The following is a 15,766-nucleotide window of genomic DNA, read 5'->3' as shown; positions in this document are numbered from 1 at the left end:
CATTATTGAGAGCAATAGTTTTTATTAATTAAATGTATATTGGTTTAAATATTGTTTATAGGGTTTATAGCTTTAATACAAAAGATATAATGGAAAATATCACAATGCAATGTTCATGGGTGGGGGGTTCAGAGGGAGCCTACGTCTGGAGATATGTACTAGGGTAGACATTTATGTGAAGGGGCCATAAATGCCTATAGTGAGGTTACTTTTTCAGAGGTGTTGGGCAAAATTAGACAAACATGACTGCTTTGTTGCAAAACTATCTTGTCTGTAGTATTGTAGATCAGCTTCATTCATTTCACTTCATCTGAGCCGCCGTGCCATGCATAACCCATGAGCAGGTATGGAAAGGTTTCTGGCGGAAAGCAGCCTTGTTTTTCTCATTCTGTCTAACCTCTTTAAAGGGGTATTTCCAAAATCACAGATTAGTTTTATATTAATGTACATATATATTAATTGGGCTAAGTTATTTTATCTTTAAAGGGAACCTGTCACATTGGACAGCTAGGTATGGGAAAGAAGTTGAGCAAAATGATATGTAGGTTTCTTGAAAAGAATTTTATTCATTAAGATTCCTGTTGTTTGCATAAATATGAGTATAGTGGGCACGTCTACTAGTGACTGACAGCTATCTCTGCATGCAGCGTCATACAGGGAAGACTGCCAATCACTGAATGGGATCGTCTCTTGGACTCATATGCTTTCAATCCAGGGTTATTACCTATTGCCTTATTTTTACGGATTATCTTGGAATTTCTCGACATATGGTAACCCAGATGCAATCACCACGGAACAGAGTTTAATGAATAAAATGCAAGGTTTAGTGAAATTTTTCCCATAAATATCAATTTGATGAACTCCTCCTATACTATAACATGTTGCCTGAAGATCAGATACCATTTTCAACATGACAGGTTCCCTTTAAATCTTCGTTTTACACAAATTACCAACCTAAAGATGCCTCTTCGATTTTATTTACTCTCTAGTTGCTATTGGATCCATCCTGGTTGATCATGGGCAGGGCAGTCGCTCTCTGATGGATTCCAGCATAGCTCTGCTGTACCTCCTCCACTAACAGTGTATTTTAAATTCAGAATACAACTATTCTTCTGTACTCTGGTCCTGTACAGTAGTCTGCCAGACTGATTTCATCTTCTACTATACTCAATATAGCTTAATGTATGTTTTTACATCATTGATCTGTTAGTTATTTTTCAGCAGAGACCAAGAGTTCTGCACTCCACTCTGTTTGCACAATAGAGCTTGAAATAGCCATTGTGGAAGCACAGCAAGGCCGAGACCAGCCTTGTTGAGCTGTGTTTGACACCTCTTTCTGACAGATCATTGTTGTGAAATTACAAATGTTGCTTTGAGGATTATCTCCTGTGAAAGGCATCAACAAAGGGACATTTGCAGTTTTGCATCATTGATCTGTCTTCAGAAGATTTTTTGCAAGAAAGCAGCCATTTTTGCCTAATTCTGCATAACCCCTTTGAAAGAGTAAACACATTGTTGACATTTACGTTGTATTCACTTTACTGGACCTGTACATATCTCCAGAAGTAGGCTTCCTATGAATATAGATCAGCTTGATGATGTGCCACTAGTGATGAGCGAGCACTACCATGCTTGGGTGCCCAGTACTCTTAATGAGCAATTGATGCTGGGATGGACTCGACTCATGTACAGAGTATAATAGAAGTCAATGGGGAACTCAAGCATTTTTCCAGTAGATCTTCTGAAAAATGCTTGAGTTTCCCATTGACTTCCATTACACTCTGTACACAAGTTGAGCCTGTCCAAGGATCCAATTGCTCATTTCAAGTATCGAGCATGGTAGTGCTTGCTCATCACTATGTGTCACATATCTGTAGTAGAGGCACACCTGAGTAAACACAGTGAATCAGAACTGTGGTTCTAGCACAGGTGAGAGATAATCCCAGAGAAGTGGGACATACAGAAGAGGGAGGTAGGGACCCGCAGCACTGAAGGAGAGCACTGTGATGCTGGGAAATGTAGTTTTAGTAGTGTAAGGATAGGACTGCCCATGTGAGGCTGGATTTAAGCAGCGGCATATAAAGATAAAAAATAGACATAAAAGTATGAGAAATAAGCTATGTGTTCGGTTTGGTATCTATATTAAAAATAAGTATGTATTTATTGTGCTTTGTGAAAAATAATGTGATTTTGGGAATAACCCATTATTTGTTAGAGACTGGACCAGGAATTGCACATGTAAGCTGTTTGCTTTACTTTCAGTTGCGGGCTGTGACAAAACTCGACATGAAGTCACATTACAAGAATGGAACGATCTCTTCAATCCTGATCTAGAGGCACAGCTTATTTTCAGGCACTTGCTTAGCGTGAGAGAGTTAATGAGGTAAATTGCTTGTTTTTCTTATGATAGTATGCATTCATATGATAGTATGGGAATATTTCAGTGTCATGCATGGTTACAATTAGGTGAAGATTATAACGCACACTAAGAATTATTTCAGAAAGGGGGAGCAAGCACTGCTTGAGAATAGCGCACAAACAAAAGTGTAAATTCACAAATTATTTTTAGCAAACAATTGATCAATTTTTTGAGCCACCCCTGCCACATGACGGCAAATTTCAATAGGGGGTTTTCTGTATATATATATATATATATATATATATATATATATATATATATATATATATATATATATTTATTTATATATATACAGTATATAAATGCTGTGTGTGGATATGCTATCAATACCCAAAGAGATTTCAGGATATTTTCTCTTTTGGATCCCTACACCATCTGGTGAAACCGTACAATCTTTAAAACGTATTTCCAAGAATGAAATAAAATGTAGCCCATCAATATAATTCCATCAATATAATTCAAACGGCAACCTGTTATACTCACATATCAGGACGGGCTGCAGTCTGAAGAAACAAACACTGCTCCCGTGACCTCTGTGTCAACTGACAGGAGCTTCTCACATTCCTCCATTAGACAAGGAGAATTGTGTGACAAAAGAAGAAATATCTTCTCGGCTGACTGGGCATGAAGGAGTGAAGCTGGATAAAAATCCTTTGTGCTTAGTCAGCTCAGGTTTAATTCTGTCACACATTTCTCCTTAGCTAATGTGTACTTTTGATACAGCTCCTGCCAGTTGACTTACAGGTCTCAGTGCAGTGGTTTCTCAGAGTGCAATCAGTCTAGACATGTGACAAGGATGGGCTGCATTTGAATTATGTGACGGGGGAAAGTGCTTTATATGCATTTCAGTGTAGCTTATAACTGCATTACATGAACGCTGTGTTATTTGGCACCCACGTAAATGAGCACAGCTGTGGTTTAGACTTTCCACTCCGCTCCTAACGCTGGTGCTTAGAAGCAGGAGGAATAAAACCAATTTGAGCAGAAGAAGCAGTGAAAGGAAAACGGAAGGCAGCAGGTAGTGTGACTATACCTGAAAAATGTATACCCATGTTTCCCCGAAAATATGACAGTCTTATATTATTTTTTGCTACAAAAGATGCGCTAGTGCTTATTTGCAGTGGATGTCAAGTCACATTTACTCGAACAAAAAAAAACAACATTTATTCAAATCTAATCATGTCATCACATTCTGGAGCATCAACATTTTGTGTTAATCCAAGTCCTGATTCAGATGCACATTTTCTTATCTGATCTGCTGTTTTCATTGTGCAGAACCAGTGCAATAGTGGTGGGCACATGTGTACAATGGTTAAATTACCTTCTTAAATTTATTATTCTCTATGTACTGGTAAGTTTACCCCCAAAAGAAATAAGACACCCCCTAAAAGAATCACACTCACCAGACCTCAATTAATTAGAGTTGGCAAGTGAATGGTCTCCCATATACAAATGTGCGTTGCAGTGAAGTCCCCCTGTGTTCTTCAGCGGTTGGCTCCCCCTATTGATTGGAAGCAGTATCACTCGCACAGGGGTGATACTGGTACCCGATCTGCTTGTGATAGCTGCAGCGTAATGCAGCTCTAATATCGAGGGACCTGTCAGCGACGCAGATCTCTGTGTGAGAGACCATCCACCATTGGCTTTTGTCAACTGTAATTGTTTGGGGTCTGGTGAGTGCAATTTTTTATTTTTTCCGGTGGGGGGGTCTACTTTCTTTTGGGGATATCTGCTCTCTTTGATAAAAAGTTCTACTGGATTCTTTAACTTTTTTATCTGCTTGAACACTTCCTTATGGAACCGTAACAAGGACTTATTTTTGGAGAAGGGCGTATATTTTAAGCATGCCCCAAAAATCGTACTAGGGCTTATTTTCGGTATAGGTCTTATTTTCAGGGAAACTGGTTAGTAGTCACTCTACAGTTACATGCTGCTTTGGAACACTAATAATTTGGTTCGCCCTCTTAAACATTACAGAAGCTTCCTTAGTGTGTCATGGCCATAAAACATGTTCAAGTTGTTCTGTTATGAACCGTTTTAGCCCACATACAGTTAGGCTAAGTTCACACACTGCGTTTTTTTGACACTGCGTTTTTGTGCGTTTTTGGCCGCTAAAAACGCACAAAAACGCACCCACGTCGAAAAAACGCGTAAAAAAATGCATGCGTTTTTACCACGATTTGGTGCGTTTTTGGCTGCGTTTTGCTGCGTTTTTGATCTCTGCGTTTTGCTGCGTTTTTCCAATGCATTGCATGGGGGGAAAACGCAGAAAAACGCAGGAAAGAATTGACATGTCCATTTTTTTTTCCAAGCTCAAAAATGCAGCTTAAAAAAAAAAAGTTGTGTGCGGACAGCAAAAATGAAAACTCATAGACTTTGCTGGGGAAGCAAAGTCATGCAGTTTTGAGGCCAAAAACGCACCCGAAAAACGCGCAAAAACGCCGCGAAAAACGCACTGTGCGCACATAGCCTAATAGTAATAGCTAACATACACAGACTAAAGTCTAATGTGTAAAGGGGCCTTCTGACTCATGTCAGGGAAGAGAAGGACACAGTTTCCTATCCTTTTGTTGTACAGGAGATAAGCAGCTGAGAGAACACTCTCAGCTAAGACCATCAACGTATATCGGAGACCTGGGGGAGATAGCGGTTGACCAAGGGATTGTTTGTGATTGTTTGGCCAACATCTACCCAATGTTTACAAATGGGGCTACAACTTTGCAGATGAGGTCACTTTTGATTGCACTTTTATCTGATAGCATTGAAAACGTGATCATGCACAGTGATTCAATGCTTTCTATGGTGTTTGACTGCGCTATTCAAAATCAAAACGTATATCGGAGACCTGGGGGAGATAGCGGTTGACCAAGGGATTGTTTGTGATTGTTTGGCCAACATCTACCCAATGTTTACAAATGGGGCTACAACTTTACAGATGAGGTCACTTTTGATTGCACTTTTATCTGATAGCATTTTAAACGTGATCATGCACAGTGATTCAGTGCTTTCTATGGTGTTTGACTGCGCTATTCAAAATCAAAACGGTAACAAGAAGATTTTTACCTAACAGTAGGCATAATGTTAAACTAAATACTCTTTGTATCTACAGGGAAAAGTACTTGGAAATAACAAAACATGATAAAAGCATCAAATCTCACCTAACAGGTAATTTGCTTTCACTCCACTCTTACTGTGGTTTTTGAAGGACAAGTTGTACTTTTGAAAAACACCATTCATTTTACCATATTATATACTGAAAAAAAAGGGGAAAAACTCCTCCAGGTGACGGGAAATTGTTAGAAAAACACAATTATTCCAGAAAAGTGGAGAAACAACGATGACGATGATGATGATGAATCCGGGCCTATATTTTTACGTTTGCTTTCTCCACGCAGCGATTGACAGCTCTTCCATTGTGAGTTTGGCCAGATGAAGAGCCGTCAATCAGGCTTTAGGCCCTGGGAACATGTAAATCCTGAAGGATCCCGCTATATGGTGATACTCTAGCAGTCTCGCACTGAGCACTATTGGCTGCTTGGAGTTATGCGGTGGGGCTGTGAATATAGCATAGATCAAAATCTTATTATTTAAAAAATATATATATTTCTCTTTTAGATCCTGCTAGAAAGGACATCACTACACAGCTTTTCCACATACTCAAAGACCTGGAAGCTGCTCATGATTCTTTCCTGGCTGATTCGCCAAATTTTGCTGACCAGGAAAAAAAGTACTTACTGGAAATGTAAATATTACCCTGTAAATATAGTAAAGCTGTATCTATGAGGCTGAATGTATGTAACCTATAATGCTATTAATGGTTTATTAGGACAGAGCAGGTAGTGCTGCCAAGAACATACTCAATATTCAAGTCATGTAAAGTTAACCAAAAATATAGTGAAAGCAGAGTCCAGTCTGTCACAACTTATAAAGCATTGAACTATATAATCCCGCATAACCTTTTTCTTAGGTTTTTAATATGTCTTGCTCCAGTGTGTAATCTTTCACTGTTAAGACAACCAGGTCTTTTACACGTCACATTCACAAATAGCAAGCTATATGTAACACTATTCTTTTTTTTTTTCTTTTTTTAATTAAAACTGAATGCCAAATACTGATCGTCTTGTGTTGTCTTTTTTTTAACATGCTCCATTAATAATTAAATAATTTAAAATAATGGCAAAATACATCCTCCCCACACTTTTTTTCTTTATGCATTTTTAAATCTTTAAAAAAAAAAAAAAATAAAATATTTGTTGTTGTTTTTTATGCTGTTTTCTTTATATGCTACACAGAAGCCAATGGAAAAAATTCCATTGCACTGTAGAATTTTAAATAATAAAATTCTGTTGAAAACAAAACATTTTTGTTAGAAACATGCTATAGAAAAAGGATCACAGTCTGTCTATTGCTGCTAATGTCCCAGCATCTTCCACTGGAACTTGTAGTCAATGTATTTTTTATTTTTTTTTTAAATAGGAAATAGATATGAAAAAAAACAAAACAAATGTCAACAGTTTAAAAATAAGTAATGCCAATAAATCCTTAAAAATGATAAACTTTCTTGGCCATGATGGTTTCTCAGGGTGAATTTTATAAGATCTTACAACCCATATTCTCCAAATATTCAACCTTGTAACTGGTTTTAAAAGGAGTCTGTCAGCAGGTTTTTGAAATGTAACCTTAGAGCAGCATGGGATAGGGGCTGAGCAACTGAGTTAAGGGATATTTCACTAATTAGGCTTGTTTCAATACAAATTAATGTTTTATCAGCAGCAGATTATCACTGCCCGGATTAGATCCTACCTGAGCCCTGGTTGAACCATGCCTCCTGCACTGATTAGCAGCTAACTGTTACTATACAATGTACACAGAACACTGTGGTGTGGGTGGAGTTAGTGTTCTGAGCCCTGCTACATCTAAAACTGTGTGTCACAACTGCTGCACCCAGTAAACCGATACCTCGTTGTTATCAAGATCTCTTTCCCTACATCATGCTGCTCTTAGAAGAGGTAACAAAAACCTGGTGACAGATTCCCTTTCAGATCAACTGCTCTAAATCTGTGTGTTTAAAACAAATTAGAGATTGAAGAGAAAGGATTTCATTTGAGTTGAAAAAAGGCGTGATTACAGACTCAGGCTGACGGAAATCATTATTCCCTTTACATATAAATTTTTTCTTTGATTATTTCAGAGGTTACCCAGAAGATTCAGTCTTGGGAACCTTATGCGACTCTCTTTTCTAAGTAAGGGCCATCTCATTAAAATTATTTAATTTCTAAAACTATTTTTTTTTTTTCTTCCAAACTCTAATGTTAATAATCACTAGAACCAAAGAATCCAGACTCAATAAATCTTAGAGATGATTAATTTGGAAGGGCGACAAAAGTAGTCATATTAGCATTAATTTAAATTAAATATTCAGTGAGGTAATCAATAAATTTCCTCCACTAGCCGAAAGTTAATTTATATATCTTCAAATTAAAATTCCCTGAAATTCAATTGTACATCCATTAGATAAAAGATTTGCTAAAACATAAGCAGCGCCATGTTCATCGAGTAGGGTTTATAGCAGGGAACCATTTTTCTGCCAAGGGCCATTTGGAAATTTCTACCAACCTTTGGGGGCCACACAAAATTATCAATGTGAAAATTACCCTGCTATATTTGGTTCTACAATTTACTCACCCTTACTCTGGTGGATGGAGCTGCTTCTCTGTGGTGCGGTTGTGATGTTTGGTGATACTAATCATATTTCTTCTCCCAGCTGCTTTTTCTGGTTTGTTTCGGTCTGGAGCACAGTCAACTCCTTGTGATAATAAGATTGGTAACTCATATACATCACATAACAGACGCTGTATATACATCCCAGGAGATGCTGGAGGCACACACATCACATAGGAAACACTGGGACTGCTGTATATACATCACAGGAGACGCTGAAGGCAAATACATTACTGGAGGGGCTGGGGGCATATACATCACATAGCAGACACTGGGACTGACATATATACATCAGATAGGAGACGCTGGGACTGCTGTATATACATCACAGGAGATACTAGGGGCACATACATCACATGAGAGGCTAGGGATATATATATGCACCCAGCCCCTCCTGTGATGTAAATGCCCATTGCCTGTTATGATCCGGTAACTGTGGAAGATTACAAAAAACTCCCATTGGTGAAAAAACACCAAGAAAACAGGAGTAGTTGGAACCTGGGCTGACCTCAATCCCCTAACTATCAGACCACACTAGAAGTAGCTGTGGAGCGTTCCTAAAAACCTAGACGCCTCGTCACAGCCTGCAAAGATTATGGTGATGTAGGAAAACACAATACACAGATAGGAAAAAACAGATTTACCAAAGGCGAGGCCCAACTAACTTGATACAAAGAAAAGGAAAGGAAACTGATTGTGGTCAGTACAAAATCCCTGTAGAAAAATACCAAACTCCTGATAGTAAAAATGGCCGTGGAGGTCGAACGACCTAACCCCCACTATATCAGTTACTCCTGTGAATAATGGGAGAACAAAATACCAAAAAGGACACAAAATACAGAAGAGCAAATAATCAAATTAGACAGGGAGAAAATCCCTTTTCCTGCAGGAGAGCTAGCTAGAAGAAGGCAACTTTGGTAATGGTACCAAATGGACCATCTTAGAGAATCTGTCACAAATAACCCAAATAACCGTCATCCTTTGAGAGACAGGAAGATCCGAAATAAAATCCATAGCAATATGAGTCCAGGGTCTCTTAGGCACAGGTAATGGTAACAACAACCCACTAGAAGTGCACAACAAGGTTTGGATCTGGAACAAATCCCACAAGATTGCATGAAACTCCTGGGATTCCGAGACAAAGAAAGACACCAAAAAGACCTACTCACAAGATCCCTAGTACAAAAATCCCAGGATGACCAGCCAATACGGAACAATGAATCTGAGACAAAACTCTAGTCCTCCATTGATCAGGAACATAAAGCTTCCCCACGGGACATCTCTCGGGTTTGTCCCCCTGAAATCTCTGAAGTGCTAACCTTAAATCAGGCAAAATAGCAGAGAGAACTATACCTTCATTCAGAATGTTAGATGGCTCCGCAACATCCAGAGAATCAGCAAAGAAACTCCTAGACAGAGCATCGGCTTTAATATTCTTAGTGCCCGGAAGTAAAGAGACCACAAAATTGAGACTTGTAAAAAATAGAGCTCACCTAGCCTGTCTAGAATTCAGTCTCTTGGCAGATTAAAGATAGGTCAGATTCTTATGATCAGTGAGCACCACAATTTGATGTCTCGCCCCCTCCAGCCAGTGTCTCCATTCCTCATAGGCCCACTTCATTGCCAATAATTCCCGATTACCAACATCATAATTTCGTTCAGATGGAGAAAACGTCCGAGAGAAGAAGGCGACATAAGGCTTAAGCTTGGAAGTACTAGGATCTCTTTGAGACAAAACTGCACCTGCTCCAATCTCTGAGGCATCTATCTCCACTTGAAATGGAAGATATGGAAGAAAAACATCAGGTTGCCACAGGACTGGGGCAGACGTGAACCTCTTTTTAAGCTCTTGGAAGGCCATAATTGCTTCTGAAGTCCAATTCTCAACATCAGCTCCCTTTTTGGTCAAATCAGTCAAAGGCTTAACCACACTCAAGAAATTGCCTATAATTTTACGGTAGAAATTGTCAAACCCAGACATTTTGGAAGGAATTTCAAAGAGGTTGGCTGAACTCAGTCATGAATGGCCTGAACTTTGACCGGATCCATTTCAGTAGAAGCCGGGGACAAAATAAACCCCAAAAAGGACATTTTCTGCACGCCAAAGAGACATTTTGATCCCTTAACGTACAGCGAATGTTCCCTAAGTATCTGAAAAACTTTCCAAACCTGCTGCACATGAGTATCCCAATCATCAGAAAAAAATCAAGATATCATCCAAATAGACAATCAGAAATTTGCCAATTAGCTCCTGAAAAATATCATTCATGAATAATTGAAAGACGGAAGGGGCATTAGTGAGCCCAAAAGGCATCACTAGGTACTCAAAATGCCCCTCAGGGGTATTAAAGGCCGTCTTCCATTCATCACCCTCCTTAATTTGAATGAGATTGTATGCTTCCCTAAGATCAAGTTTCGTAAACCACTTAGCTCCCTTTACTCTGGAAAATAGGTTTGACATCAAGGGTAATGGATACTGATATTTAATAGTGATTTTATTAAGGACACAATAGTCAATACAACGTCTCAACGACCAATCCTTCTTGGATGCAAAGAAAAAAACGGCACCCATAGGTGACGAGGATGGTCTAATATGACCTTTCTCCAATGACTCCTTAATATACCGTATTTTTGGGACCATAAGACGCACCCTGGTTTTAGAGAAGGAAAATAGGAAAATAACATTTTTAGCAGAAAATGTGGTCATGACACACTGTTATGGGGCGAGGATCTGCTGCTGACACTTTTATGGGGGTAATGTCCCCAAATTCTCTACTAAGGTACCCCATCCTGGTAATGATCCTCCTGCCTTGTATATATATATATATATATATATATATATATATATATATATATATCCCTCATTCTGGTATAGCCCCATCTTGCTATATACTGTCATCCTGGTATGTACTCCCATCCTGCTATATACCTCATCCCGGAATATGGCCGCATCATGCTATATACCCCATCCTGGCATATGGCCGCATCCTGTCCTGCTATATTCCCCATCATGGCATATGGCCGTATCCTGCTATATACCCCCATCCTGGTATGTGCTCCCATCCTGCTATATACCTCCATCCTGCTATATACGCCATCATCCTGCTATATGCCATCATCCTTCTATATGCCATCATCCTGCTCATATGCCATCATCCTGCTCATATACCCCATATCCTGCTCATATACCCCCATCCTGCTATATATCCTGCATCCTGTGGCACACACAAAAAAAATAAATAAATAAACGTTTATACTCCCCTTTCCTCGCTCCACGCAGCATCGCTCCTCCTCCCGTCTGTGCCAACAGCGCTGTGTGGAGCCGGCCACGATCCCTACAGCATCGCGATGTCCTTGTGTCTGTGCTGGCGCGGCTGTGTGGACATGTGCGCACAGCGATGACATCATCGCTGTGAGCACCGCTAGTCTCCACACAGCGTGGCCGGCAGACAGGAGGACATTGCGGTGCTGCAGGGGAACGGTGAGTGTACTGATTCACTGCCCCACGCGCTGATGATGATGTGCGGGGAGCAGTGAATACAGCCGCACATGATCACTCCAGGCTGTAGTTGCCAGGGGTGATCATGCGGGCTGGCTGTTTAGTATGCGCGCACCCCCCACCTACCTGTCAGCGCCGGCTTCAGCACTGAGAGATGGGCGGGAGGATGGGTGTGCATATGTAATGAGCAGGCCCACGTGGTCACGGCAGACGCTGCTGCAGCTTGCTCGTGCCCCCGATGACCCGCTCCACCGCAGCACCCTCATTCCCCGCAGCCCTTCATTCGGACTATAAGACGCACCCCCCACTTTCCCCCAACATTTGGGGGAAAAAAGTGCATCTTATAGTCCGAAAAATACAGTAGGTTTTCATAGCATCATGTTCGGGAACAGATAGAATGAAGATCCATCCCTTAGGAAACTTGCAACCTGGCACCAAGTCAATGGCACAAACACACTCCCTGTGGGGGGGGGGGCAAAGGATCAGAACCAGTCACATTAAAAACATCAAGAAAATCTGGCATTCAGGTACATCATGCGCCGGGGGGGAAATAGACAGCACAGAAAGATCATTATGCACACATTGACAACCCCAACTAACCACAGACAAGGATCTCCAATCAAGAACTGGATTATGGGTCTGCAGCCAAGGGAATCCCAGTACCAAAGTATCGTGCAAGTTGTGTAATACTAAAAATTTACAATCCTCCTGATGAGCTGGCGCAACCTTCATAGTTATCAGGGTCCAAAACTGGGGTTTATTTTCAGCTAGGGGAGTAGCATCAATGCCCCTTAAAGGAATAGGATTTTGTAAAGGTACCATAGGAAAACCACAATTCTTAAGCCTGCTTTACACCTTACGATATCACATACAATACCGTATGCGATCGTACCCACCTCCATCGTATGTGCGGCACGTTCAATTTGTTGACTGTGTCGCACAAACGATTATTTGCCGTTACACGTACTTACCCTTCCATACGACCTTGATGTGGGCGGCGAACATCCACTTCCTGGAGTGGGAGGGACGTTCGGCGTCACAGCGACATCACGCGGCAGCCGGCCAATAGAAGTGGAAGGGCGGAGATGAGCGGGATGTAAACATCCCGCCCACCTCCTTCCTTCCGCATTACCTGCGGGACGCAGGTAAGATCTGTTCATCGTTCACGGGGTGTCACACACCGCGATGTGTGATACCTCGGGAACATTGAACAACCCGACGTGCAATTTTAAGGAAATGAACGACGTGTATGCAATGAACGGTTTTACGTTCAATCGCAATCGCACGTAGCTGTCACACGCTACAGCAACACTAACGATGCCGGATGTGCGTCACTTACAACGTGACCCCGCCGACACATCGTTAGATATGTTGTAGCATGTAAAGCCCGCTTTAGCAAAACCAAAATCCATCAGGTTCAGGGCGGCCCCTGAATCAAGAAAGGCCATAGCCGAAAATGAGGACAAGGAGCAAATCAAAGAGACGGACAAAAGAAATTTAGATTGCACAGTACAGTAAATGAACGAGCAAATCTCTTTTCCCGTTTAAGGCAGACAGAAATAGTGTGAGACGCGTCACCACGTCTAAACCTCTGCCGCTCAGCATTAGAAAGAACCCTACCACACAGATAGAAAGCGAAACAAGGAAAAACAAGGACCCTAAAGCTGCTTTCACATATCAGTTTTTTGCCATCAGGCACAATCCGGCAAAAACATGAAAAAACGGATCCGGCGTCTGTTGCTGCCGGATCCGTTCTTTCCCCCTTAGACTTTCATTAGCGCCGGATTGTGCCGGATGGCCTTGCGTTTCATCCGTTTTTTGCCGGATCCGGTAAAATTTACTTGTCCGGTGGCCGGATGAAACGTTGAAGTGAACGTTTTTGTGTCTGGCAAAAAAAACGGATTGCGCCGGATCCGGTGCCATACGGCGTGTTTTATAATGGAAGCCTATGGATGCCAGATCCGGCGTAATGCGGCGAAAAAACAGATCCGGCCGCCGGATCAGTTTTTTTGAACTGAGCATGCTCAGTATCACACTGGATCTGTCAAAAAACTTTAGGAACTGATGGAAATAACTGATGCAACTGATCCGTTTTGTTGCCGGAACGGTCGCATCAGTTTTTTTGCCGGATCGTGCCTGATGCCAAAAAACTGATGTGTGAAAGCAGCCTAAGGTGTAAACCAGGAACTCTAAGCCAGGAGCAGAGACTGAGGAATATACAATTATAACTGACGCCAGTAAGGCAAAAAGTGCTCTCCTATGTAGACCAGACTTGTGTGCAATAGGACTTCCCTAATTTCCAATTAACACCGACACCTGTCTGAGTCACAGGCTCAAATTCAGCTCCACTACCATTCCTGGCCACCAAAGGGAGCTTCAAAACAGCACCCACACAGACGACATTCACAACACCTGCCCCTCCTTTGATGTTAATGCCCACAGCCCCTCCTGTGATGTAAATGCCCCCAGCCCCTCCTATGATATATATGTCCCCAGCCCCTCCTGTGTTATGTATTTCCCCAGTGTCTCCTGTGATGTATATGCCCCAAGCATCTCCAATGTGATGTATAAGTCACAGAAGACGCGGGGGCATACACATCAAAGGAGAGGCTGGAGGCAAACACAAGAGGAGCTGAGGGGGCATACACACCACAGGAGACACGGGGGCATATACAGCGCAAGAGGTGCTGGGTGCATACACAACGCAAGAGGGGCTGGGGGCACAGACATCACAAGAGGGGCTGAAGGCACAGACATCACTGGGGGCACAGACATCACAAGAGGGGCTGGGGGGCATAAAGAACGCAAGAAGGGCTAAAGGCACAGACATCACTGGGGGCACAGACATCACAAGAGGGGCTGGGGGGCATACACAACGCAAGATGGGCTGGGGGCACAGACATCACAAGAGGGGCTGGGGGCACAGACATCACATGAGGGGCTGGGGGCACAGGCATCACAAAAGGGGCTGGGGCACAGACATCACTGGGGGCACAGACATCACTGGGGGGCACAGACATCACAAAAGGGGCTGGGGCACAGACATCACTGGGGAGGCCCAGACATCACTGGGAGGACTAGGGCACGGACAGCACTTTCAGAGTACAGACATCACTACTAGGGGCGCGGACATCACTGGGGGAGCACAACATGGGGTGATACACAGCATTGGAAAGGCACAGGGCAGAGGGGGGCTGCACACACTTGCAGAGCCCTGACATCACTGGGGGGAACACAAACCTGGGTGATACACAGCATGGGTGGCGGGGAACACAGCACTGAGCATTACACACAACTCTGGGGGGTGGTACACAGAACTGGAAGGCCACAAAGCACTGAACAAGCCACAGAGGGCAGGTGCCAGACACACAGCCTTGGAGAGCAGGCGCTGGACACTCAGCGCCAAAAGGCAGAGGGGCGGGCCCACCGCTCGGAGGGCAGAGGGGAGAGCACACCGCTCGGAGGGCAGAGGGGCAAGCACACCTCTCGGAGGGCAGAGGGGCGGGCACACCGCTCGGAAGGCAAAGGGGCGGGCACACCACTCCGGAGTGCAGAGGGGTGGGCAGACATTTAGCTTCTGAGCCCAATTGGGGACAGCCAATTGGTGATGAATGTGTTGCAACCTGCTGCGAAGCCTGATACCGCAATATAAGGAACGTCTAATACTAAGAATGGACGGCCTATGAAAGAATTAGTACTTTCATTAAGCATACTTAAACAGCTAATTGGGAATAGACAAACTGTAAAAAGCCCTCTCAGAAAGCCGCTCTCTAACCTTTGTTAGTAAGCTTTTCTGTAGTCTGCCTGTTGACGTATTTTCCGTTTGAACAGTGCACAACATGAAGAGACGGAACACTGGCTTGTCACAATGCCCCCCGCTGAGCCCCCCGCTGACATCACAATAGCGCTGATGCCTAGAAAGCCAGCTGCGCAGCAGAAGTTGCTCTTTGGGTGGGATGGTCAGGCAGCCTGTCCTGTCCTGTCTGTCTTTTTGTATCATGAATTGGAAAGACTGCAAGGGGGAGGGGAGGTGCTTGTGCCCAAAAGGAGGAGTTATTCAGATTCATTGCAGTGGGCGGCTGCTGCAAAACGCACTATTCTTCTTGTTTTTGCTCTGCAAAACAGCC

The 15,766-nt window shown here is 42.7% G+C and overlaps 1 protein-coding gene across 2 annotated transcripts in view; it reads left to right on the top strand.

The window, feature by feature from the left end:
* The window catches only part of LOC142291618 (ras GTPase-activating protein 4-like), a 352,484-nt gene extending 345,950 nt beyond the window's left edge, over nt 1–6,534 (top strand). For both annotated transcript variants that reach the window (XM_075336273.1, XM_075336274.1), the window contains exons 19-21: nt 2,263–2,383; nt 5,529–5,584; nt 6,035–6,534. In XM_075336273.1, coding sequence (XP_075192388.1) covers nt 2,263–2,383; nt 5,529–5,584; nt 6,035–6,165 — 308 coding nt within the window. In that variant the 3' untranslated portion in view covers nt 6,166–6,534. The remainder of the gene's footprint in view (nt 1–2,262; nt 2,384–5,528; nt 5,585–6,034) is intronic.
* Nucleotides 6,535–15,766: the final 9,232 nt, after the last annotated feature.

The sequence above is a fragment of the Anomaloglossus baeobatrachus genome, chromosome 2 (assembly GCF_048569485.1).
Source record: "Anomaloglossus baeobatrachus isolate aAnoBae1 chromosome 2, aAnoBae1.hap1, whole genome shotgun sequence".
Classification (NCBI taxonomy): Eukaryota; Metazoa; Chordata; class Amphibia; order Anura; family Aromobatidae; genus Anomaloglossus; species Anomaloglossus baeobatrachus.
This window is presented reverse-complemented; position numbering and strand designations above follow the sequence as displayed.